Source organism: Lonchura striata, chromosome 7 (assembly GCF_050655825.1).
Source record: "Lonchura striata isolate lonStrDom1 chromosome 7, ASM5065582v1, whole genome shotgun sequence".
NCBI classification, from domain to species: domain Eukaryota; kingdom Metazoa; phylum Chordata; class Aves; order Passeriformes; family Estrildidae; genus Lonchura; species Lonchura striata.
In genome coordinates, this window is record NC_140709.1 from 30,130,941 (window position 1) to 30,157,033 (window position 26,093).

Genomic DNA, 26,093 nt, shown 5'->3' on the forward strand with positions numbered 1-26,093 from the left:
GCTCGGAGCGGCCGGGGGCGGCTCCGCGGGCCGGGGCAGGCACACATAGTCCGCTCCCGGGGCGGTCACATCCAGCTCCCGGGGCGGTCACATCCAGCTCCCGGGGCGGTCACACATAGTCCGCTCCCGGGGCGGTCACATCCAGCTCCCGGAGCGGTCACACACATCCAGATCCCGGGGCGGTCACCGCTGGCTCCCGGGGCGGTCACCGCTGGCTCCCGGGGCGGTCACCGCTGGCTCCCGGGGCGGGCACATCCAACTCCCGGGGCGGGCACATCCAACTCCCGGGGCGGTCACACACATCCAGATCCCGGGGCGGTCACATCCAGCTCCCGGGGCGGTCACACATAGTCCGCTCCCGGGGAGGTCACATCCAACTCCCGGAGTGGTCACACACATCCAGATCCCGGGGCGGTCACATCCAAGTCCCGGAGCGGTCACACACATCCAGCTCCTGGGGCGGTCACAGCCCGCTCCCGGGGCAGTCACACATAGTCCGCTCCCGGGGAGGTCACATACATCCAGCTCCCGGAGCGGTCACACTCTGCTCCCGGTCACAGCCCGCTGCCCGGGGCGGTCACACCCTGCTCCCGGTCTCACCGGGCTCCCGGGGCGGTCACAGCCCGCTGCCCGGGGCGGTCACCGCCGGCTCCCGGTCACAGCCCGCTGCCTGGGGCGGTCACACCCTGCTCCCGGTCTCACCGGGCTCCCGGGGCGGTCGCCGCTCCCGGGGCGGGCCGGGGCCGGGGCCGGGGCCGGGCTCTGCCCGAGCCCTCCCCGGGGGAGGGCGGAGGCACACCCTTAATAGCGGCCCGGGCGCGCCGTGCGGGCCGCTGCAGCCATGGGGGAGGCGGCGGCGGGCAGCGCGGTGCCCCCGCTCCCGGCCGCGGAGCCGGGCGGCGGGCAGGTGAACGCGCTGACCGTGCTGGCCCTGCTGGAGAAGCTGGTCTCCATGCTGGAGGCGGTGGAAGGCCACCAGCGGCAGATGGAGCAGAGGCAGCGGGGCTTGGAAGGGGCGGTGCGGGGCATCCAGGCGGACCTGGTGAAGCTGTGCCGCAGCCACGGCGCCACGGGCGAGGCGGTGGAGAAGCTGCTGGAGAAGTCGCGGAAGGTGTGCGCGCACACCCGCGCCGTGCGGGAGCGCCTGGACCGCCAGTGCGACCAGGTGCGGCGCCTGGAGCAGCACCACGCCCAGCTGCTCCGCCGGGACCGCTTCAAGGTGCTCATCTTCCAGGTGAGAGCCCTGCTCCCGGCCGAGGGAGCCGCCGCTGCTGCGAGCTCACTGCTACTAACCCCGGCAGCCTCGGAAACCAGAGCTGGCTTTGTGCTAACCTGGCAAATTTGGAAGAAAAAACCTTTTCGCCTTAGCAAACTTGGGGAAAGAGTAGTCTTCTGATAACTCTTAAACTTGGGGAATGTGTGCCCTCTTATTCGTAGCGACTTCAGGAGAAACGCCCACTTGTCCTCTTAGTGGACGTGCGGAAAGCATGTTTTCCTAACTCTTAGGAAGTCTGGGAAAAGAACTTTCTTCTTTACTCTTGCAAACTTGGGGAAAACGCAGTTTGTTCCCTTTGTGGTTTTTTGGTTTTTTTGCTAACTTCTAGCAAACTTTAGGAAAGAACAGAATAAAATGTTCTCTTTAACTCTGGCAGTCTTGGAAATAAAGTTGTCTTTTGCTAAGTCCTAGCGATTGTGAGGAAAGAGACCTTGTTTTGCTAACTCTTGGCACGCACGAGAGAACTGCCACCTTTTATTCTCTGCAAATGAAGGGAAAGAGCTGTGTTTTACTAACCCCAAGCATATTTTTAGGGAAAGGTTTGTTTTGTTGCATGTTTTGGGGTTTAAGTAAACTAGAAGGGCCCTTGTGTTTTTGCAAACTCTTGGCACACTTGAGGAAAGAGCCCATTTTGCAAACTTGCAGTAGAAATGCCCCTAAGAACTGCCACTGCCTCTGCCCTTTGGAAGCAGGGGAGGGGCAGGGCTGCATCTCCCTGTCTCCTTGTGCCCTGCTTCACTCTGCAGGACTGATCTGACCCATTCAGGGATGAGCTAAAAATTCAGCTTAAAAACTCAGCTTCCTGGGAGTCCATCCAGTTTGCATATTTTCCCCTTTTTAAGCAATGGTCTGGATAGAGCACGCCGTGAGCTTTAACTAAACACAGGACGTGACTTTCACACATTTCAAAAAAATAAAGACAGGCCTCCACAAATCGCTGAGGGAGGGCAGGAGAGCAAATGCTGGGCTGGGGTAGTCACAGCTCGGGCACCTCACCATACTGAGCTTGTCAGCTGGGCGTTACCTCTGTCAGCCACTCGCTCTGCTCCTTGGGTTGTTGGGGCTTTTTCCTAAACATTCCCAAAATAAGAGAGCTTGATTGTAAAAAGCTGGCAGGCCTGGTTAGTGCACAGGCAATTCCCCCAGAAAGGAAGCTCCCACCTCCTTGCTTATTGTTCTCCCAAATTACTGTCCAGGCTTGTCAGGCCAGAAGAGGAGGGGCTGCGGCATGTTTCCACCCCAGAAGGAATGTGGAAATTATTCCAGAGACTGGGTAAATGAAAAGACACATGTTCTCTGCAGTTCTGCAAGTAATTTAGGATCCATAACTGTCTGTCAAAGCACTGCCATCTCCCAGGCCCCATCAGCTAATGACTGACTCCTGCCTCCAGGATCAGACCTGGGCATTGTCCTGTGGGGTGGGTACATCAGCGAGGCCTGGGGGAAGGTCATTTTTAACATTTCTCATACCTCTGAGCGTGAGAATTAAGGCCTTGCTGTTGCAAGGAGTGTCTTCCTCCAGAGCACTCGGTATTTACTATTTTAGGATGACATAATGCAGAGAGGAAAGACAAACAGAGCTCTGTGTGTGCAGGACAGTTGGCATTACCTCGGCTGGGGATCTTCCACTGGCAGCAATCTGCAGGGACTGGGTGAAAGCAACAGGAAAAATCCCCAAGAAGGGTTTGAGGGGTAAAGCAACAGGAAAAATCCCCAAGAAGGGTTTGAGGGGTAATGCAACAGGAAAAATCCCCAAGAAGGGTTTGAGGGGTAAAGCAACAGGAAAAATCCCCAAGAAGGTTTTGAGTTGTCTGTTTCCTGACACTAAATAGGGGTGTAAAGCTAAGGCCTGTTTAAACCTCTGAACCTTTCTTTAATACTGCACAAACCCTAAGGAAACAACACAGGCCCGTGTCCCAGTACAACAATAAAGAAAATCCACTGGCTGTCCCTTTGGACAGCAGGTCTGTTCTGCACAGCTTTTACAGGGATTTAGGTGACTCTGCTCCCATCTCTCACCAGAAAATATGTCACCACAGTGCAGGATGATGAACTTAACCAATCCCAAGCCAATGAAGGTCAAGAGCACAAGACTTAAAAAAAGAAACGCTGCAGTTAAATTTACTTCCAAAAAAAGAAAAAAAAAAATCAGCTTTGAGCTGGGAATTGCTCCTGCAGTTAAATGGCAGCATGGACTGTCCCTCCTCCAGCAATGTCCTTTCAGGCTGGAGGAGGGATGGTCTGGTAGTCAGCAGGGCCACTGCCTTGCTAGGATAACTGCACAGGGGAAAAAACAGAAGGCTGGCTGGGTTTCTGTCCTGCCTTGCACAGGAATCCACAGGAAAACAATTGCAGGAAGGAGAAGTCAAAGTAATGAAGCCATATTGACGCCAGATCTCTGTGAAAAAAAGGGAATCTGGATGTATGAGACTCCTCTTCAGCTGGGGGATCCTTCTTTTCTACTGAAAAAAACAATGCCAAACTTCACAGAGCATGTTCCTCATTAGAAGCAGCTCCCCAGCTTAGGGAGACAGCTCAATATGAAAATAAAAGTTCACATTTGTGATTCAGTTCTGCATTCACCACATACCCCAAACTCCTAATACTTGGTGGGAGCACTGAGCATAGCCAAAACACACGGCTGAGCTCCAGCTCTGCATTTTATGAAGTTGTGCTGCCACATGCCAGCATCAGTTTTCCCTCTGCATATGCACTGAGAATGAACTGTGTTTAGAAAAGTTCACCTATTTACATATTTTCCATTAAAACTTCTACGTTTTCTCTCTCTAGAATGTCTGCATATATTTCTTTAATTGGTGGCATATTTTAAGGGAGCTCCATTCAAAGAATTAGAGGATGCAAGAGTTATTACAAATGACACAGCAATTCAGCAAAACACTGAAGTGACTGTTTTAAAAATCCTTGTTAAGCTTTGGCATTGTTCCCCTCTGTTTTGTTCATGCCACATGACCAGCTTTTTGGTTCTGGTTTGGTGGGGGGGTTTTGTTTGCTTTTTTAGCTGCAAAAGCAAAATGGAAGATTAAAAAAAAGGCTCATGTTTAATTTTTTCAATTAAATGTCATATTTTCTGGTTAAATGTCATGGAAATAGGACAGATAAAATAAGTCAAAATTGCAGCTTGGGGTCAACCACACTAATATTCAAGTCCTTTTCAGATGCTGCTGTTGGTAAATTCTTCATCCTAAAATGAAGCAAGAGGAGGGCACCAAAAATGAGCCATTTTATTGTATCTTCTTGCTCAGATCACTGCAATAATATTTTGCAAAAGCAATTTCAATCTCACAAATGAACAAGTGAGGGAAGCAGAAGAATTACAAGCTGATAATGCTGTATTCCCCACTGGAGCCTTGCAGGGAGAATACTCTGATATTGAATGATGACAGAAATACCTGCCAGGGCTCTTTGGGCTTGGCCCAGCTGTGCTGTGGGAGGTCAGGGGACGGTGCAGCCACCACCCCAGCCAGCACAGGGTGCAAATGGGCTGGTGGCACTTTGCTCCTGCCTGCCCTCCCTCCCCACTGTGACACCCAAGCCTGCAGAGCTGCATTTGTCCAAAGGAAAGGAGCTGCACCTGGTTTCAGAAGGATTTGTCATGTTTTGACCTATTTTCTGCAGCAAAACAAGTTTTAGGCTAGTGATAATTTGGGCATATAACAGCAATATACAGAGGAGCAGGACTGGGAAAATGCCATCTCTCCTTCTTGAAGGTCATGGCCTCGTACAGCAAATATAACAAAAAAGCCAAACCAAAGCAGATTGATTTCCCTCATGCAGCATCAGAGAATCAGCACTTCCTGAGTAAATTAACTACCTGTTGACTCAGGCCACCCAGTTTTATAGTACACTGTTACAGATCTTATTCCTTTTTGTAACAGATAGGGATGAAATTGTGACCTGCAGGAAGTTCCCAAGGATGGCTGAAAAAAGCCACAAGGAAGGCACCGATTTTAACTATGCAAGTGTTACTAGTGTTAGCAAGAGTTGTTTTATGCAGAGGATTTCCACAATTCTATTCATCTCCTACATGGAAAAATAAAATTCAGAGGAGCTAGCTACCTACAGTCAAGCCCATCTGAGAAAAAAAATGCAAGGGCTGTTTTTGAACTCAGATGTGGAAAATACAAAGGTGTATTGCTTTCTTAGAATTTTAGATTAGATCAAGAAGAAAAGATCAAAGTTCTACTTCTTTTGGCATGGAGAATAGTTATGCAGTTTGTAACAGCTGGCATTTTTCAGTGTATTGTTCCAGTCTTCCTAAATGAAATAGCAGACTGCTTAAAAATGTATCAAAAACAAAATACAGCTGTCACATAAACTTGTAAGACTAAAAAGTTATCACTAGCCCACTTACAACGTTATCAGTAACCATGTTTGAAATAGAAATGTCTGTTCCACCACAGAGCATTCCTGCTATAGCACCCTCATGTTTTCAAAGCATTTTACTTAATTTATTTTCATTTACATTTTAATAGTTCCTGTAATCCTAAGGTCCTTTGGAAACATGACATAGGAAGAGTGTCATTCCCATTTTATAAGCACACAAATAAGCCCAGAGGCTGATGTTGTCCAGAGCCATGCAGGAAGCTTAGACAGAGGGCTGATCACTTGAATTCCAGTACTGCCTGATAGCCAGAGACCACCTAGGATCTGCTTTTAATTCAATCATTAGCTCATTATTATGCAGTATATTTTTCATTTTTTGTTTGTTTTCCCTTTATAAACATGGGTAGCTTGATAGTCTCTCTTCTACTGGGTCAGAAATTTGATAAAAATTGTACCCAAATCTGTATCCATATTCTTCTAGGGGCTGCATGCAGCACTTCAGTTTAGACAGAGCTAAACTGACCTTGAGAAGGACCTTTCAGACCCATCTCTGGCTCAGACTGCACTGTGATTAAACTCATATGACACCACTTTCCTAGATAAAATACTTAAAAAGTAACAACCCACCTCTCTACTCATTAAAATCAGAGTTTTCTATACCACTCGGGTACTTATACCTGAATGTTCAGATGTCTAAAACTCTGCATGATTACCTAGGTTTGGAAAGAATGCACTAGACATGAAAATTATGTTTTATACTGAGTTCTCATGCTCTGGGGAATAATTCAATGCTGCACCCACTCATGTAATCTACATTTCATTAACTGCAGTGGAGAGAAAATATAAATATTTGTACAGCAGTTAACAGCTGGTTTCACTTAAAACTGGTGCAGGTTTCCTTTGTTTTGTTATCTTGGTCACTGTTGCTGACAGTTGCAACAACATAATAGGTGTCAGGAGAAGAGTGTGGGCTTCATTAGATGTTCCACTGCAGGCAGAGGAAAAAAAAACTATGTGCCAGTGTATCTGACTGAGGCCACAGGCCCAGAGAGGTGTGCAGAGCCCAAAGGAATAAAGCATGTACAAACTGCCAACCAGCATCCATTTTTTGTATACTTTTCATTTTTATATCCACGCAGGATATTAACCAGCACATTCAAATCACTGTGTGTGTGTGTGTATGTATATATATATATAATATATATGGTATAAAATTATTCTGCTTATTGCATATTCCTGGGTTCCAGAAGGGCTAACAAAGTAGACCTTGTTTTTAATAGAATCACAGAACAACAGAAACAATTAGGCTGAAAACAAGATTATTGAGTCCAACCTGTGACCCAAGGCCACTTTGTCAAGCAGACCATGACGCCAAGTGTCACATCCACTCTTTTCTTAAACACCTCCAGGGACACCTCCACCACCTTCTGGGCAGCACATTCCAGTGTCTAATCACTCTCTCTGTGAAGAAATTATTCCTAATGTCCAACCTACCCTCTCTGACACACTTTTTAAGTGTCTTCTTGTCCTGTCACTGGTTTCCTGGGAGAAGAGCCTGACCTCACCTGGCCACAACCTCCTTTCAGGGAGTTGTAGAAAGCAATAAGGTCACCCCTGAGCCTCCTCTTCCCCAGACTAAACAACCATGTACAACAGCCTTGACAGCAAATTTAACCCAAGACACTTTTCTCTGCAGTGATCACAACTGTATGCTCAGTCCTGAAATAATGAGCATGAACTTGGAAGTGTATGTGGCCTTTTTTCCCCTTAACTGTACACTCAGGCCCACTAGGGACAGATCTGAGACTATTACAACCATTTTCACTCAGCACTTACTGCTTTTTGTATCTAAAGATAAATGTGGAGGGAGGAGGGAAAAGCAAATCCTTCCAATGCATGTGAGGAAATGAAATTGTATGCATTCTGTCTGAAAGTGATAAAAAAGGTAATGAGTAGAGACTATGCAGATCTGAGGCTCAAAGTGCTGAGAGGAGAAGGGAGTGTGCAAGGAGCCTCATTTTCTTTGCATGGGCAGATGCCTGCAAACCTGCACAGAACAGTGTTCATTGTGCTGCCTCTGAGCTGCTTGGGATTGCAGAGCTTCTGCACTCAGTGGGCACAGACATTGCTTGCTATGACCTGCAGCTTCTGCCCTTGCCCTTGTTTTGTTTTTAGAGTCTTTCTGTCCTTTCTTGGTTTTGTTTCTAAAAAGCAATACTTACCCTGTTAGCTAGAAGCTCCTATTCTCTATGTGGTATGGTGTCTTTATTTTTGTATACCATAAATTTGTATCCTTACATTTCAAGGAGTTGTCCTACTCACATTTTAATGTTTACCAACAAAATTTATTAGTTTGGGTGTTTTTTTCCTGTAAATAGCTGTAAAATAGGGTATACTCTAAACACCATAAACTTCATGGTTTCTCAATATCAACAATCCATTTCTAACAGCAACATATATTTTCCAGGAATATGGCAAAAGTGCTAACTCCGTTTGACATTTGAGATACTTCCCAGATGCCCCAAACACCTCTGCAGGATATTCTCAGTCGTTGGCTCAAGAAACTGAGAGCCCTGTGGGGTTTTGTGGCTTCTGGAGGTCTGCTCAGGGGTCTGCTGTACAACCTCCCTCCCCACCCAGGGACAGGTGCACAATTTGACAGCTAAACTCTCATTAAAGAGTGTCTAACATAAATTAAAATAACAGATTTCCATTCTGCATACATCCCAAGTCACTTTAAAAGAGTAGTCTTACAGCTGACAGCTCAGAAGTTTTAAACTTTGCTGGATAATGATTCAGTAAACGCTCAGCATTCATCTCATCATGCGGGAGGGGGGGAATAATTGTTCAGGGTTGTGCTTTGTTTATTAAATTTGTATTCTGTAAACTATGAAACTCAAATATTGTCAATTCTTTCAGGAGGAAAATGAGATCCCTGCCAGTGTTTTTGCAAAAGAGCCCATTCCTAGCATTACAGAAGGAAAAGAGGAGCCTGTGGATGAGAACAAAACACTGGAAGAAACCTTGCACACAGTGGAGCTGGGTTCAGATGATGAAATGTTTCATGAGGGAGATGACTTGGATGACAGCGCGGAGGAGAAAACAGAAGAATCAAGAGCTGAGAAACTTAAAAGATCCAGCCTCAAGAAGGTGGACAGCCTCAAGAAAGCATTCTCCCGCCAAAACATCGAGAAGAAGATGAACAAGATCAGCACAAAGATCGTGTCGCCTGAACGGAGAGAAAAGATCAAGAAATCACTCACTGTGCATCACCAGAAATCCTCCTCTGCCAAGGGCTCGGGTTTCAAAGTGGGATTCGGCTCCAAGAAAGGCCGTGAAGGAGAAAACCCGGCAGAAGCCGAGGACAGGCCCTCAGAAACCGCGAGCCACGAGCAGGCTGAGAACGAGGACGACGTCTCCTTCGCCGACATGCACTCGGATATGACCCCCACCACCTCCCTGGCCGAGGAGGGCAAAGCAGCCGTGGATTCCCTGGAGAAGGAGGCCAGAGCGGAAGGGAAGGCCGCGATGAACAACAACATCGAGCTCTCCATCGTGGAAGATGACGAAGAGTACGGGGTGCCTCTGGAAGTCTCTAGCCAGAAACTGTTCGATGAGAGAAACAACCCAGCTGGAGGGGAGATGGAGCAATCTGATGAAGAAACGACCCAAGCAGCCGTCCTGCAGGTGGACCAAACAGCGTAGGCAGCCCAAGCCCCCCTTCACCTGCCAGCACACATGGTTTTCCTTAGGCGAGGAACTGGTTTCAGCTGCACAGGCAGGAGAAGCAACTCTTCCATCCTTTCCTCTGCAGTGATAATTTATTGCATCGTGTTGGAATGCAGAGTGGACAAGGTCAACGAGCAAAGCTGCAACGTGCTCTGTTTTAGGCCGAGTCACTGGTGTTCATGAATTTAGAGGTGCTGCCTGCTGGTACTAGTGGGAAGAGAGGATGTCTGGTAGAAGCGAGCTGCTCATCTGGCTTTCTTAAGAGTTAGGCCAGAGGAACATGTGGAGAGTAGTCCAGACCCAAGCATTTCTGTTCTCTTTTCTTCCCCCCAGCGTTTCCCAGCGCTGCGAGTAGTTTTGTATGTAAATGTAGGAATACCAGTGGGAATGTTTGATTTCAGTTGCCTCGCCATACTCTGTGAATACCAACAGCATCAGTAATTGTGCACACACCGTACAGTTTGTCTGGGGCTTTGCTCCATGGCACCATAGGACTAAAAGAGCAGAGTATTTGGAGGGCAAAGCTGAAAACCCCGTTCCATCCATTTCAATGGGGAAAAGATTTTTGCCAGTAGTTGCTCGCTATTCATTTAGAAGAAATCACTGTGTGTAGGTGGGGGAGGGAAAAAGTATTTTTCAACCTTAACAGAGTTATGAAAATACATTAATGACAAGCATGAATGTGTGATCAGTTACTGTACCTTTAAGGGTTCAGAAATTGAAAAGAAAAAAATAAGTATTTGATAGGAATATGAAGGTATCCTGAAGAAAATATGAAACGCTATGAAATGTAAAAAAAGCAAAAATAACCCCCCACAGTATTCAGTCTATACTCCCAGCTTAAAGTATATATACTCAGATAACACTAATTAATTCATAGTCTTTATAGCAATATACTATCAAATTTTGCACCTGCACAACTTTGTATCTCAGAGTATTTTGAAAATAGCATAATTTATCTTTTTACAGATTACTTCGTATATAGAGCTATATCTACACAGGAGATTTAGATAATTACAGGGATGTAAGGACAATTTCTTCAAAAAGGTGAAATACTCTTTCAGTCATGTCCAAAGGGAGCAATGTGTTATGGATTGAACTTCATGGAAGGGATGAGTTTACGTAAGTAGGAGCCTGCAAAGCCACAGGATTTGGTTCTCTGCTAGCAACTTTGATCAAAGTCATCCGCCTGCTCTCAAAATTACTAGTCTGTAATTTTTCAAAATTAATTGAAAATGAGAGGTTACAAGGCAGTTTGTTCACTATGAATGTTCATTCCTGTCACTTAAAGGTAAGGGGCAAGGGAGGAAAGGGAAGCACAATACCCACAACAGTTCCCTTACATCCTTGGCTGTTTATGCAGTGGGGTTTTTTTTATTTTTTTATATACATAAAAATTCTACTGATACTTAACATTGCACTAAAAGGTTGCTTCCTTTTGTGTTTAGAATCACAAATTACAGGGGAAATACAAGCTACAGCAGAAGTACCATTATGAAATAATTAACAGGTATTACTCCACAGGGATAATATCTGTAACCAGTAAATGACACTGGAAGTTAGTTGTAGGCAAGTACTATTAAGAGTTAAGCTCTTAAGTGCATGGTATCATATAGAAGATACTGTTTGTAAGAAAAATCATGGCATAACTCGTGCAGCTATATTTTTATTTTGTATTAACTACAGTGGATTTCAATAATTTTTACTTGTAACTAACTACAAATATGACAAATAAAAGCATAATATAAACCACAGCCACGTCAGTCTTTGGGAGAAGCAGTGTGAGAAGCTGGCAAAGATGAAATTTAAAGGTCAGGTATTTATTACTTCAATTCATGTCCCTGTTGTATCTATACTATTTTCTTTCTCATCCTATGCTGTTATTTAGCAATGCAAACACCGGTGCTTTGCTTTCCAGACACTTCTAGCCCATCTAAACCTACTCAGGCACTTTCCAAAATCTCCTGGCTCCATCCGCATCTTTTTATTGGGCTGCAACATACTCCTAATACTCTAAATAGTCTTGAAAGCATATTTATATGGAAGACTATGTTCTGTTTATGCACACAGATAAACTCTTGTCTTCTAGAGTGCCACATAGTCTTTAGCAAGCTTAATTTTACTGACAGGCCAAAGAAAGCACGTTTAACCTTTATGCAGCAGCTGTCAACCTCCCACAGCCACGACGTGCTAACCAGGAGCCCCAGCATCATGTTTACATTTTGCTTTCAGATACGCTGGTTTGCTTGTCCTGCTAAGCTTTAATTCAAACAATACCCCTGGCCATGCTTTATCCAGTTTTAGAGATGCTGAAACAAATCCCATGCACAGTGTTCTAAGAGCATTACAATGCTATCCAGCAAAACCATTGGACATACAGATCCTGAGCATCTGGGGGAATTAACTCAAATACCCACTTCAGAATACGGCACACACAGCCATCAGTTGCAGGACTAGAATTAAATGTTTCTCTATCACAAATGCACATTTACAAGGACAGGTGGGTCTGTAATCCTAACAAACAAGAGAATGCATGTGTTACAAGAGAGAAAAATGTTCACTCAACTCGGGAATGTCTGCTTTTGTGCCATCTTGTAAACCAGAGGAGGAAGCAAGCTGGGGCTCTCAAGATGTCCCCCAAGCTGTTTCTTCCCCTTGCCTTCCATTCCCAAGGCCTGACTGAAACCATCAGCCTGCAGAATTAGTGTTTGAGGGAGGAGACAGACTGTGGGACCAGCAGCACTGCATTCTTTCAAGTATCTCAAGCATGTGTCTGGATCTCGTCAGGCTGGCAGATGTCAGGCACATGCACAAGTATTCCATGATTGTGCTGACAGGTTTGTCTACATAATTGCTTTTTTTAAAAACTGCTTGTTTACGCTTCTTAACACAGTAACAGTGAGCTCTGATTGTACCTTTCTTCCTTGGAAGACCTGACCTGTGAGCTGCTGCACAGATTCAGAGTCTGACCTCCACCGGAATCGGCGGCAGCTTTGCACAAAGAGAAAGGGTGGGATAAAGCCCTTATGGCATAAATATTTAAACTAGCAGCACTCAGCAGCTGCTGATACTTCCATTTTCAATGACACAAAACCAGCTGACATTTCTGTCCCCTTTTAGGGGAAAGAGCATCCCATGCTGACCCCCCACGTGCTAATCCACGAGCCGGCTCCTCTGTGAAAAGGCATAGATACAGGTTTTCTGGACCATTTCACTGGCAAACAAGAGAGTGTAGTGAAAGCCATCTTATGGGCCTGAGTGAAGCATGTTCTGTCTCTTTAACAGACAGAAGAAAGGGGAGAAGAAAAGGATCAGAAGGTAAAATACACCTGGACAGCCCTTTACACTGATGCAGTGAAAACCCTTTGTTGTTGTAGGCTGTAATGCCAAACAGCTGCACAACTGATGACTGATAGTCACACACTTAAAAAGGAGGTAAGCTTAGAAGAATTAGTGAAATAGTGGCAATTTGTTCGAGGTCAAACTCTTCACATGGGACCAGTCCAACCCTGAAAGTTAGTGAAAAGCCTTCAGCTGGCTCAAAAGATGCTTTGAGCCACACAATGGTTTGAGGCCATACGTATGGCTCCTGTGACCATCAGCAAGCTGCGTGCACAGATGCAGGACATGAGATCCGTGTACCTCCCCAGTCCAGTCTGCTTAGCTCATCAACCCAACAGAAAGTTTTCCTGCCATCAGCGCAGCAGATGCAGCGGTGTGGCAGAAAGGAAGGCTCTGCCCTGCTTTGCAGGGTGCACTGTGAGCACAATTTCAAGCTAAGTTCTGACTGCGAGGTGTGTGCTGTCGGGAGCTGCCTGTGACACAGCTCCTGAAAACATCAGGTGGGCAGGGGTAAAAGTTTTATTGTGACCCACTGAGATACACTCACTCTGTGTGTCAAAGGGAAGCTGTCAGGTCGTCTTCCTATAGGAAAGAACAAAAGATTCACCCATAGCAAAGCGAAGGAGCTGTTTGGCCCCGGTCAGGGGCCGAAACACCTGGCAGAGCCCCGGAGGTGCTGACTCAGCACCCAAGCATCCCCAGCCCTGACTCACCGCCCTGGCTTTCCCCAATAAACGGAAAAAGGCTGAGAGCCACTTTCCACCACTTCAGACTGCCCCGTTGCCAGGGTTTTGTTTCAGGATTTGCACTGAACCAGCATCCACCCCGGGCTGAGGCTAACTGCGTGCATAAAGGAATTTTAATCAGCATGCTTGCAGCTGTCAGTGGTGGCTGATCTTTCCTGCCCTCCTTTTGATCAAACTGCCTTTTTTCCCTTCCTCTTACTCCACCAAGTCATTTGCAGGAGCCTGAATTCAAATAAGGAACTCTCCCTAACAGTATGTTGAGAACTGATAATCAGTGTCATCTTTAATTTTTCTTATGTGGTTATCCCCTTTAATGGAGTGTGCTGCAGTAACTGCAAATAAATCTGCTTTGGGTTAAGCTAGAGATTGTTATTTATTTTTCTTTCAGATCAGAGATTAATATTGCTGTATGACCATTGGCACTAACCTCTTTTTCCATAGCAACTCCAAAGAGAACATAAACTATGACTCATAATTTCTCTCTGGAGGACTTTTTTGTAATTATGATCATTCCACAGTTCCTAAAATATGTTAGCTGATATATGGCTCTGGTATAACAGCTTTGATTTTCCTTCATTCGAACACCCAAGCAGAAAGAAGAGACTTCCATTATTTTCCCTCTCTCAGGCTGAGCTAAACACCACACAAAGTATCATATATTCATTATTCACTATAACTGTGTGGCTCCTAAAAACTCCACAGCAATGTTTTGCTCATAAAGGTGAAACAGGTTTACTCTCTTTCAATAACCTTAAATAATACTGACCTTCTAAAAGAAAACTCGTGTCCTTCCCACCATGGTTAGTAAATTGGGGTCTGAGAGCTGGAATTGATCCAAACTGGGAAGTGTATTACACTGGCTGGCAGCAAGGCTGCACACTAGCATTGCTCCTCTGCCAGTCAACGGTGTTAAACTCTCCAGCATTTCCTCTCCCTCAGATCACAGCTGCACTACACTGTCCGAATTCCATAGTCATGGTGATACTCTTCACTCCCTTCAGTGAAAATCTGGCCTTAGAACAACTTGTCTGTACAATTCCCTGGAATATCTCAGCAGACAATCACATTGGATCATCACATTACATGACGCTCTGTGTGTGTGTGTGGCTGTCCTACATTTCCCTTACAACACAGTCTGATGTATCCTGGTGCAAAGTGCTCAGAAAACCTGTAGTGCCTGTTGCTGGAGAATAATCAGAAAAACACAATTAGCAAATTCAAGGACACACACATTCAGACAACAGCCATAATCTAATCCAAAGTGGAGAGACAAGAAGCTTGCATCTCTCTGCTCTGCAGGGTGATCTCCAGCAGCTAAACCAAGCCCAGACTGCACCAACAGAAGGGACACGTGGTTTGCTCTTGGCCTTTCCAGTAGGAAGCTGCACACACAGGCTCAGGCTTGTGCAGGCACACTGTGAAAGAGCAGAACATCAACCAACACAGCATCAATCACACTACAGGCTTCTCCACTCCTGCCTCAAGGTTTGTGGAAAAGCACCCTGAACCTCCACATTTCTGAAGGTAGGGAGCAGAAAGTCACTGTAACCCTATGCCATGCAGTGAGAAAAGTCAGGGTTTGCCTTCTTTACTCCCTCCCATCAGGCTTAAGCTGTGTAGAAGTGCAGGTGATGTGAGCTGTGATGGATACTGGAAATGTGCAAGAGGTGTTAGGAACAAATAGCACACAAGGGATGACTGCACTGCACACCACATACACACACTCATTTAGATCAAGTACCAGGCACAGCCTAACTACAGAAACACAGCACTGTTCAAGAAAATTTATCTTATTCCTCAGCTACTTAGCTCCTGATGCCCTACACTATCCATTTAAAGGGAGTTTCAGCATCTTTTCGGTACGCTGCCAGCTACAGTTATATATGCCCTTATATTACTTGTTCCTTCTGACATGCCTGTAGGCAAACGAGCCCCATGAGGGTGACAACATGAGCTGCATTAACTCGCTGCCTGGTCCCTGAATCACTGCAGCCCAACACAGCACTGCCAGAGACATGGAAAAAGGGACAATGAGAACATCTGACTAGTGGTAAACAAATTATGAACACATGGAAGTTGCCTGCATTTGCAGAGTCAATTCCACACAGCCACAGTGAAAGGCATGAGCTCTGTGTGACTTTTTCTTTCCCTGCAAGGTTCACCATTTTACTCTTGGCAGTAGCTGGAGATTGGCATTCAGAGAGCAGGTTATGACTGAAAGCTGAAGGGTGACACGTCACGTAAGACCTGTGTAAATATGCCCTGAGTAAAACGGAAAAGAAGGAGGTTTCTTTTGGCATATTCAGGAATAAGCTGTTTAGAAGAATACCTGTGCGTGCCACTGCACAACTCTTCAAAGGAAAAGCAAGCTGCAGGACACAGAAATACACATTCCTGGGTTGGGCTCAACAGCACACAGATCTCAACTGAAACAAGATCCTGTCATGCTGTAGGTATTAAGCAATACATATGTCATAGATATGTAATGTATGTGACATGCAGTTTCAAATAAGGTGAGAACCTGGAAAGGCTTTCATGGATTTTGAAGTGGCTGTCAATTCTTTTGCTAAAAAAGTAAGTAGACTGATAGGACCCTACCAATCTAGTCCTAAAAAACAATGCATCAGGGATATTTTTATTTTAATTAGTCCTCAGTAATTTTTAATGCTACAGTAGTTGACATGCAGCCAGAAGTGGAGGGAGGCATTAAACAAGAAGTGTGTAGGAGGAGAAAAAAGTAGGAAAATGTGGATAAGAAGTGGAACAGCGGGGTGTGCATGAGAGAAGGGAATGTGTGAGGGAAGGAGTCACTCAGAGGGGTGGGGAACTGGAGGAAGGAGCTGAAAGACTACTGAGAAACACCGGCAGAGTGCCCAGAACAAAGGCTGGGACAGAACCAAGAGGCACCAACAAAAGCAGGAAAAAGGAAAAACAAGGGTCAATAGGGTCTACAGTTCAATAAGATGGAAATGGGAGTAGGGAATCAGAAATTACTGTGGGACAGCTGCCATGTAAGAGACAGCAACAGCGAGCAAAGAGCTCAGTATTTATCATCTCTCTACCTGCCAAAATGTATTGCTGAAGCAATGCCCAGGATTAGGTCCAGAAGTGATTTTTACTGTGCAATGTAGTCAATCATTTTTATTTTGCTTAGAGGTTTTATTTGTTTTCTATGACAAAAGTTGGTCTGGAATAGGCAAAAGCAACATCCTACATCAAAATAGCTCAGCCTGAGCCTGCAGAAAGCCATGATGGTGACAGCACCTTGCCAGGTCTGCAGATCACATTTGCCATGTCCACTTGCTTCCAAGGCTTGGGGGAGAGAGGTCAGGGGGAAGAGGAGAGGTTCTGTGAACAGCAGGATGGAGTCTCCTCCTGTGCAGGTATTTAGGCCATTTCCCACTGTGCACAGACCTGCAGACAAGGGGCAGGCAGGATTTGCTGGAAGCACTGAGGACTGCACCTCCAGCAGCTGCATTGCACTGGCAGGTCACTGAGCCCCAGTGCTTTGCTGCAGCACAGCCAGCAGGATTTCTTTCCTGTTGCAAGCAGGATTTGGGGAAAGCAAACCCAGCTCTCCTCCTCCAGCAGGCCTCACGCCCTTGCTTTGCCAAGAAGCTGGGCTATATTAAGATATGAGGCAGCCATGCTGGCTGGGCCATTTCTCTCTCCTTCATGCTTGGCCTCCCGTGGGAGTTGCTCCATTCTCACGTATCTGTTGAGAAACAGCTTGTTCTTTCTGGCTTTCCTCAGTTTCTTTATTTAGTGGTGCCACTTTGCACAGTGGAAGCCAGGTTCTGCTCTGACTCCAGAACAGACCTGCCCAAGTCCCCTTCCCACCACTCATTCTTCAAAAAATAAAGCAGCAGCTCTCTCCTCCTGCTCCACTCCTAGCATCTCCCAGGTTGTTGCCTGTCATTTTATTGTATTTTTTCAGAAACTCTCAATTTGCTATATAACTTTCTCACAAAATGGAAGACTGCACTATGAATTCTTTTTAATGACTTACAGGATGCAGGTTAATAGATACAGGGGTTTTCATAATTACCATACTTGGATCATTTCCTGTGCAGAAGAAACAACATGGGGAGAAAATGATGAAAAGCTTTAAAATCACAGAAGGAAAAACCTGGATTAAGGTTCAAATATTTAAATGTAAAATGTCTCCTCACCTATTTGTCAAATTTCAGTGCCTGAAAAGAAAATCTTCTACAGAAGAGAGGAAGGGGACAATGCATGAGAGATAGAAATGTAGAAATGGGATCATAAAGAGAAGATAGAGAGAGAGATAGAAATAATAGAAATGAGATCATACATGTGCACATCTATGTAATATGCATCACATATGTACCTCTATATGCTCACCTTCATATCCATCCTTGCTATTTAATACAAGGATTAATGTGCTGAACCAAAAAACATAAAAATACTTGGCATCAAAGGCTTCTTGATTTTGAAGACATCTGCACACTTATATCTCATCAAACTAATAAAGACAAAGTTCCCCAAAAGTTTTCCTCCTGGTATTTTTTAAAGTGCCTATGCTACCAGAGTATTCAGCATCCAGCCTGAAAATGAAACAAATTCAGACAGTTCCCCTTTGCAAGATGTGACCGTAGTTAAAATCTATGCCAGCAGTGGGAGACTACCAAAATCAGTGTTTATAGAAAATCAGGGACAAGAGAACTCGAATTGGTTCTTCTTGATCATAACCTGCTCAAGCTGCAGCTCTGAGTAATTTCATATTACCAAGAGTGTTTCACTTTATAACAATTTCACAAAATCTCTCTGCAAGTCTTTCACACACAGTTTTGCACAATATTTTTCAGGCAGAGGCAATGTTCACACTGAGACAAGCACCAGCTCACTCTGCCCATGCTTCAAGCCAAGTGGAAGACATGGTAAATGTCAGATGTTGCCCCAAGCTAAAATGCCACATCTCTCATCGGGGCACGGCACTAACTGCATCCATATGGTCTGGTCAGCTCAAAATGCAGACAGGGTGAGATCATCTCTGCCTCTACAACACTCCCAGGCAATGCAGACATGAACAATGACATTTGCCTGCATGAACAATGCAGTTCAGGGGATGTTAATCCACTCTTGCCCCATTAATGCCTAATCTACCCCTAGTATTGGACTAAAATGAATCCTCAGGCTATAATTTAGAACAGAACAAAGAAATCTGGTGATTGTTTTACCTGTAGTAAGTACTGAAGCCAGAGGTAAAAATGTCTATTTGGAACTCAGCTGATGTGCTTGTTATAGCCAAAAGTGTGGCAAAACTCCCTTTCTGATGCCATCCTAGTGGAGCAACCTGAAAGATTATTTTGGTTCTGTAGCTCCTAATCATCACACTACAATACAGAGCTTGGTGTCTGCTCTCATCTTCTCTGCACAAGGCTCAATATGAGAGTAAAGGAGGAATCAGCTGAACTCTGCAGAGGTTTTCTTCTAGTCTACATCCTCCAGGGAAAGTCACATGAAATATTGCCAGCAGCAAGGCATGTGCCTGCCCCTCTGTGGCACACAGCCCCATCCGCTGGGGCTCTGGGTAAAGCACACAGTCACATTCATCACCAGCAGCAGTTCTCCTGCCATGGCTGTGCAATCCACATGAACACAGGGGCCTGACATGGAAAAAAGGGAAAGATGCTTTTCTGATATTCCTGAAAATAATTACTTCATGCAGGTAATGAACAGACTTTAGCCCTCTCCTGTATCTCCACCAGGATGGAGACTTTATTCTTGAAGGTTGTATATTATTCAGTGTGTTCTGCCATCTTCCTCCAAATATTATTTTCACTCAACAGTGCAGCTGGCCAAAAACTGCAAAAAAAGCATTAGCTGAAAAAGTTACTTGCCAGGAAATAAGGTTTCCTATTCTCCACCTAATGCACTCCAGCAAGTTCCAGCTACATTGCTTCCTCCCAGCATTTAGCTTGACAAAGCATGTGGTGAGCCTGGCAAGAATCTGAAAACCTCAAATGTTCATGATTATCAGCATTAACAGTTGCTATTGTTCTTATCTCAACACTTAAGGCTTGCCCTTAGCATGAAATGCTATTTTTCCTCATTACTACAGATTTCTTTTTGCACAATAATCCTCTTTTCATAGCTTCATGATATTTTCAGATTTTCCTGTTCAGCTTTGAATGCTACACGAATACTGCTCGGTGAGGAAAAACATACTACATATTATTTTAATACAGTGATCACTTGTTCCTTTCCCCAGCTGCATTGCTGTGACTCTGCCTTCCAAGTCCCTTTTCTCCCCCATGCACATTTCCCTAGAACTACCACCATAGTACCAGATTATTTTTCACAGGCCTGTACAAAGTTGTGTTAAACTTTGCAGCCACCTGACTGCTGGGTTTTCTTGAGGGACTGGTGATGGGGAAGGTGGGGTCCTGGCAAGCATCAGCAATGGCATTCAGGAATTGTTTGTTTTACCACCCATTTATTTACCTTTATTCTGACCAGTCACAGTGAGTCCTCATGCTGCTGCTTGTCTTCAAATCTGAGTTTGTACAGGGAAAATAATTCTACTTTTGAGCGCAGTTTTGGAACACTGAAGGCAAGGAAGCTTTGTAAGCTCTGCCTGTGCAGTGTAGCACAGGATGAACATGAGCCAGCCTGCCCTGCACAGCCAGGCTGGGATTGCAGAACTCCTCTTTGCAGGAATGCACAAGTCCTGTACAAATTGCTTCAAAATACCACTTCTTTACTGCCTTCAGGACCAAGAGCTTGACCTCAAAGGTGGTTGATGGATTCAAACAACTCCAGAATGCTTTGCATTTGATGAAAACCAAGAGCTCCCTCATTGCTATAACCTCCCCAAATAGTTTAACTACATAAACTAGCTTTAAAGAGAGCCTGCTCTGAACAGTGTGAATTCACATCTGCAAGACATTGCTTTGGATTCAAGGTAAAGTACCCAGATGCAGTTCTGAGGAGTATGATACACAATATCTTAATTCTCACTCAAACAGTTCCTGTTTATCTTCATAGAGGACTAAGGCAAATATTAGCTTTGGGATTTGATAAGGGACACATTAAACAAACACTGGCTCTCAGCCAGATAACTATTCCTATATTCAGGGTGTGCTTGCAGTGGTATTTTCTTCAACTGCCTGCCTTTTTTTTTTTTTTTCAGTAGTGCATAAGCATATCTAATAGAGTAGCTTGCAGGGAGATTTCAATCACCCCCAGCACAGGAGAAATGAGACATTTCTGATGGCAGCTCAGCTGCACACAGCACTCGCCTCCCTCCCAAGAACTCTGGTAAGAGCTGCGGGTCTGAGGCACCATTTTGTTGCTCCATTATCATGCAGTCATTAAGGAAACAACACTTTAATTGTTTTCTATCCCTGAGATAATGAATTACTCCTCTCTCTCAAACAGAGAGGCAGCAAAAGAAGGAACATGAATACTCATTTCCTTTTCCAGCAAACAATTAAAACACTTGTCAAAAAATATGACAATTGGAAAAATCAATGTAAAATTTGGCAATAGCTTGGCACTTTCAATATTGCACAAACTCTCACCTAATAATCTCAACTAATAGCCTTACTAAAGCTGATTGGTTCCTTGAAATTAATGGTGCTTCCTGTGGGCTATGCTGTTTCTCAGCATGAATTAGACAAACAAAAAAATAGTGTGTCTTACAAATGAATTCTGAAGAAGATCTACAGTAATTCCCAGGGAGCTCTTTTGATTTAAAAAGTAAAAAGCAAAACCAAACTCAGACAGCAAAATAAAATAGAAAAAGGAGGGTAAGGAAAAAAATCACAGTTGACAGAAAACAATGAAAGTTTTCACAGGTATTTACCAACTTCTTTACCCTCCACCGTGCAAATGTTTAAACACATTATTACTAGATCTTCCAACAGATAGCACACAGTTTCCCCCTTGAAGATGACTTCCACATCTTCTCAAACCTGTTTTTTTACCTCGGGTTTTCCTGAAAACACAGGTACTGCCTAAAATGCCAGAATTTGCCACCTGAATTCAGCACCACCTTTGGAATTTGGCTTACAAACTCCTTTTCCCAGGCCTCAGCCTTCCACTGCTGACATTTTGAAAGAAAATACTGAAAGGGGCTTTATTGCTCAGCTTGGCCATAAATCCCACCAACATTCTTTTAAGAACCAATTTGTTTTTTCCATAAAACTTGAGAAAAACACCGAATTTCAGCCAGTCCCTGAAGAACTGTTGCCTTTCATCTCCTGCTCATAATCAATTCTGTGCACAAGGGGGCTCTGAGCTGTGCCTGTGGCTCTCAGATGCTGCCACGATGGAGAGTGAATAGTGGAAACACCAGCAGGATTACCCTGGGAGGATTGCATCCAGGCAATCCTTGCAGTGAGCATCCAAACAATCAGAGGTGCTGCTCTCAGAAACATTCCTGTGCTCCCCAGTCTCCTGAGAGGTAAAGAAGAAGATTTCCCTCTCAGGAGTCACTTCCCTGAGCCCTAGCTGACCTTGTTGCTCAGCCTGCACTGCCCTCAATCAGTTCAAAGGAGAAAGGGCCACAATAGGAAACAGCACAGCTCACTTGTGCACTGTTTACATTTTACATTTTCCATACATTTAACGTGCTCTCTTGCTCTCTAAGCAGCCCAGGTTCAACAGTGTTGGCTGTACCTGGACACTGCTGTGTGCTCGGGGAGAAGGGCTGAAAAGGTCACTGCTGAGGAGGGGCCCTTCTCAGGAGCAAGCAAAACTCTATTTCACAAAAACTGGCTCTAACTGGAGCCCAAAGCAGTGAAAAGGCAAGGATGAGTACAGACTTTCCCCAGGCAAGCAAGATTCCATTAGAAAACTACTTCCCAAGGTTTAGGATAGACTGTGATACCTGGCAGGTGATATAAAGCCCCGAGCATCCTCAGCAGACCTTGTTCCACAAGCAGGTAAATAAGCTTCCTGCAGCTGAAGTGACACAACACCCAGCTTCTGGCTCCCATCAAGCAGAATCACCCAGGAAGCAAGATGTATTCTGCTGAAGGGTACAGAAGGTCTGATCCCACAGGAGAGCTTTGCTTCCAGCTTTGGGAAAACTAAATAGGTTGATTATGTCTGCTACAGGCTCATAAATCCACATCAGCTGCTGCCTCAGGGACAGGCATTGTTCCTCTGGGTGATTTTCTTCCTCACTTAGAGAAGATGAACAGCTGGTTATGTATATCACAGCTCTAGCAATACACTCAGCCACAGCCTTCTGGCACTGGAGGAGCAGGTTTCTGTCATTGAGACCACGGGAAAGCAGGACACAAAGCAGAGGAAGCTTATTTTCTTCTACACCAGCTTTTTCAGGTCAGAAGACAAAATGGTAGAGTGGCCATTGGTAGCTGGCTTTCCAAAAGGAGCTAGAAGCAGACCAAAGAACTCAAATTTTAAGCCTGCTAACGCAATTTAATTTGTAAAGTTATTGTTATTTGCAGAGACAATAAAATAAACTTATGTACTAAAAACAAGCATGAGCCTAGATAAGACAGATTCTGCACTGTGGAGAGAGGGCTGGTGCAGAAATGTGCCTCAAAACAGGAGCTTGCCCTGCAGTTACACGAGGCTCCAGCACCAGGGCCGTGTCACCCAGCCAGCCCTGCTGCTCAGGATGAGCTTCAGCCTGGCCATGGCACAGCACCCTGTAACCCAGCCCAGCCTGGGCAGTTCTGACACCGAGTCACTGCCTGTGCTCCCTCGTCTGGCTCCACAGTGCCCACTGGGGCTTCTGACCCCAGGGTTTGGTCTCCAGGGACAGCCCTGATGATACAGGCATACAGGCAAAACGATTAATCATCACGAGCAGATCTAGTAAAACCACATCATCACAAAGCTCCAGGAGCTATGCAGCCCTGATTTTTTCTCTAAAAACACACACAGCTCCTCTGATACCAACAGAGATACATCAGCTCATACCCACTGAAAATCAAGCACAAAATGAAGTGAGGTAACATTGGCTTGGTGCTTCTAAGAGTTTTAAAACATGCTGCTTTGCATGCATATGGCAAGTTTGCAAGGCACATAAAGTTCCTTTGTAGAGGGGCAGAAGTATTATCACACAAGTTCTCAACGGGCTGGTTTTCCTTTCACAGCTGGACGTGCCAAACAGACCACAGCCAGCAGATAAGAAATGCCTACAGAATCAAAGTGCAGATTAAAGAGGCAGCCCAGCAGCTGAGCCATCTACCACAGCTGTGAGACAGATCAAGGGAGCTGAGCAAAGCCAAGTGCAGATTCTTTTACATGACATTCAATAAATAAATAGGGCATTAAAGGCTGTGAAAGTGCTGATTTTTCTTTCCTGTGTGTTAGCCACGGACTCTGTGACATCAGCTCTGGCCAGCACTGCTGCTCATGACGCCAAAAGCTACGAACACAAGGCAGAAGTAAACTGGCCCCTTCCCTCAGCTTAGAGGGGAGATTTCATGTGTCTGTGAGGATACACCCATCTGCTTGCAGCAAGCTGCCACAGCAATGTTAAAACCTGGAATATTCATATGGAGGTGCTCTGTGACCGAAAGACACGCCCGAGTGCAAGCCTCTCCCTGCAACGCACACCATGGCCAGAGCTGACACGGCTGCAGGGTTTGCATGCCCAGGAACAAGATTCTGCCATGCAGCATCCAGGCAAGGAATGCAACAGGACAAGGTCTGCAGTATTTCCCAGTGCTCCAGGGCTCCGAGTGAGCTCTCATCAGGAATCCTGTCCTAACACTTTGCCTAAAGCTATCCAGTATGGAAGGGATCCCATAGTAGGGACCCAAAAAAGGCCAAAAAAGGAGATCATCAATTTCCCCAACTCACACAAACAGGGCTCTGATCAGGCATCCTTTGCCCATATTGGTGAGCACCTGAGGCAGCAGCATGTCCCACCAGATGAGGACCAGCATTTATGGGTACCCTGGGGGCTTCAGGCAAGCAAAAATGCTGCATCTATGGGAAAACCAAAGACAAGCATCTGCTGTCTGGGGTAATATGGGCAGAAAGCAGCATCAGCTAAGGGAACTTAATTCCCTTTAATAATGTATTGCTTGTTAAGCCAATTGAGTCATGTTTGCAAGTGTGGAAAATTAACTTCTTAGGCAGCACGTAGTTCAGTTTAATTGTCCTGAATTTCCAGGTAGGAGCTCCAAACAACATTTCAAAACAAATCCCTCTCTGTTCAAGATGGGTCCATGCAGCTGGATGCCAGCCAGATTCTGGCAGGTGCTTATCACGTCTATGACAATAAGAATCTCACCTGACAAACAATGCTTTGTAACCCCAGCTAACATTGAGGAAATTTACGACAGCCATTGAGATTTCTTAGCTGCTCCCAGAAGGCAGGGCACAGAGCCTTGCTATTTTACCTTAGCTTTGTTCTGTTTGGGGACAAGAGCACCCTGAATACAAATGGCAGAAATCAGACTATGCAATTTTTTACTTTAGTGTCAAAAAGAATGTTTAAAAAAAAAAAAGTAAAGACTGTCTTCTACTTCTGCAACATCATAGGCCTTTGATCTATGGCGATCCCACCCATTTCCAAAACACATCCTTTTTCTTGGTATGAGAACATAAATTCAAAATGAAAACATCACATGAATGCAACTGTGCCCCTGATGTCAAAACAGGAACAGAATCTAAGAGTAAACACACAAGATGTACATGTCATTTACCTCTCCTGAAAGAGTGGTACAATGCTCTGAAGTCCACAATGCTCCTTGCAGCACAGCATCTTTTTGTATGGCTTGAACGGCTCTCAAGGACTGAATTTACCTACTCACAATAGGCCAAATAAAATGGTTTGAAATGAAATTGCCAAACTTAACAAAAAAACCACTGTGGCAGCTTCAAACCTCCACCCCCATTTCCTGCTCCATCTCAATGCAGCCGCAGCTGCGTTTATGCTGTGATGATGAAACTCCTACAATGCACAGACAGTACAAGAGCTTAGACAAACATCCAGGGTGCTATTGAATTTCAATTGAAAATCTTACAGCACTTAAAGCATCCAGTTATTTTTACCTGGGGTTCTGGTGATTAACAAGCTGTGAATGTCAGATCCATCTAACTCACCCTGAAAGCACTGGAGTGGGAACCAAGGAGCAGGTCCTTAGCACCACTTGCCGAAACAATACAAAAGTAAGAATTATTATTATTATTGCTAGCTCCACTATTGCACTTCAGTTCAACTGAAAATCTGCCCTCCCATAACACAAAGGTAACTCGGGTGCCTCGGGAGATGAAACAACCAGCATTTTCTCCAGCTTAGCTGACATCATACCTCACAAGATGAAACTGTGAGAAATCAACTTTCTCTGTATGCCTCACATACACAGGTGTTTTTAATTCACAGCTCTGCCTTCTCTTCCCCTCCCCATGAAAGTGTCAGAGTATTACGAATATCAATTAAGACTGTGGTACTAAAGGCTTAACATGCCTCACTACCCAATATCTGCATGCCTGCGTGGCTAAGCATCAGGCCAAAGCAGGAGACAGTGTCTTCCTCAGGAAAAAGTGTGTAGCTGGGAATTACCTTCCAGTGGAAAATATTTAACCAGATGGGAATGCTATTTATATGTGATGCTTCTTCCCATTAGCAGTGACTAACATTTACGCTATGAAATATCTCCTTTTTACAGCACTAGACTTATGACATGCTTTTAACACTT

The 26,093-nt window shown here is 45.0% G+C and overlaps 1 protein-coding gene across 1 annotated transcript; it reads left to right on the forward strand.

The window, feature by feature from the left end:
• Positions 1 to 832: 832 nt before the first annotated feature.
• Positions 833 to 11,103, forward strand: CAVIN2 (caveolae associated protein 2). The gene is made up of 2 exons (XM_021531361.3): positions 833 to 1,234; positions 8,540 to 11,103. The coding sequence occupies exons 1-2, from the start codon at positions 842 to 844 to the stop codon at positions 9,323 to 9,325; spliced, it is 1,179 nt and encodes a 392-aa protein (XP_021387036.2). The 5' UTR covers positions 833 to 841; the 3' UTR covers positions 9,326 to 11,103.
• Positions 11,104 to 26,093: the final 14,990 nt, after the last annotated feature.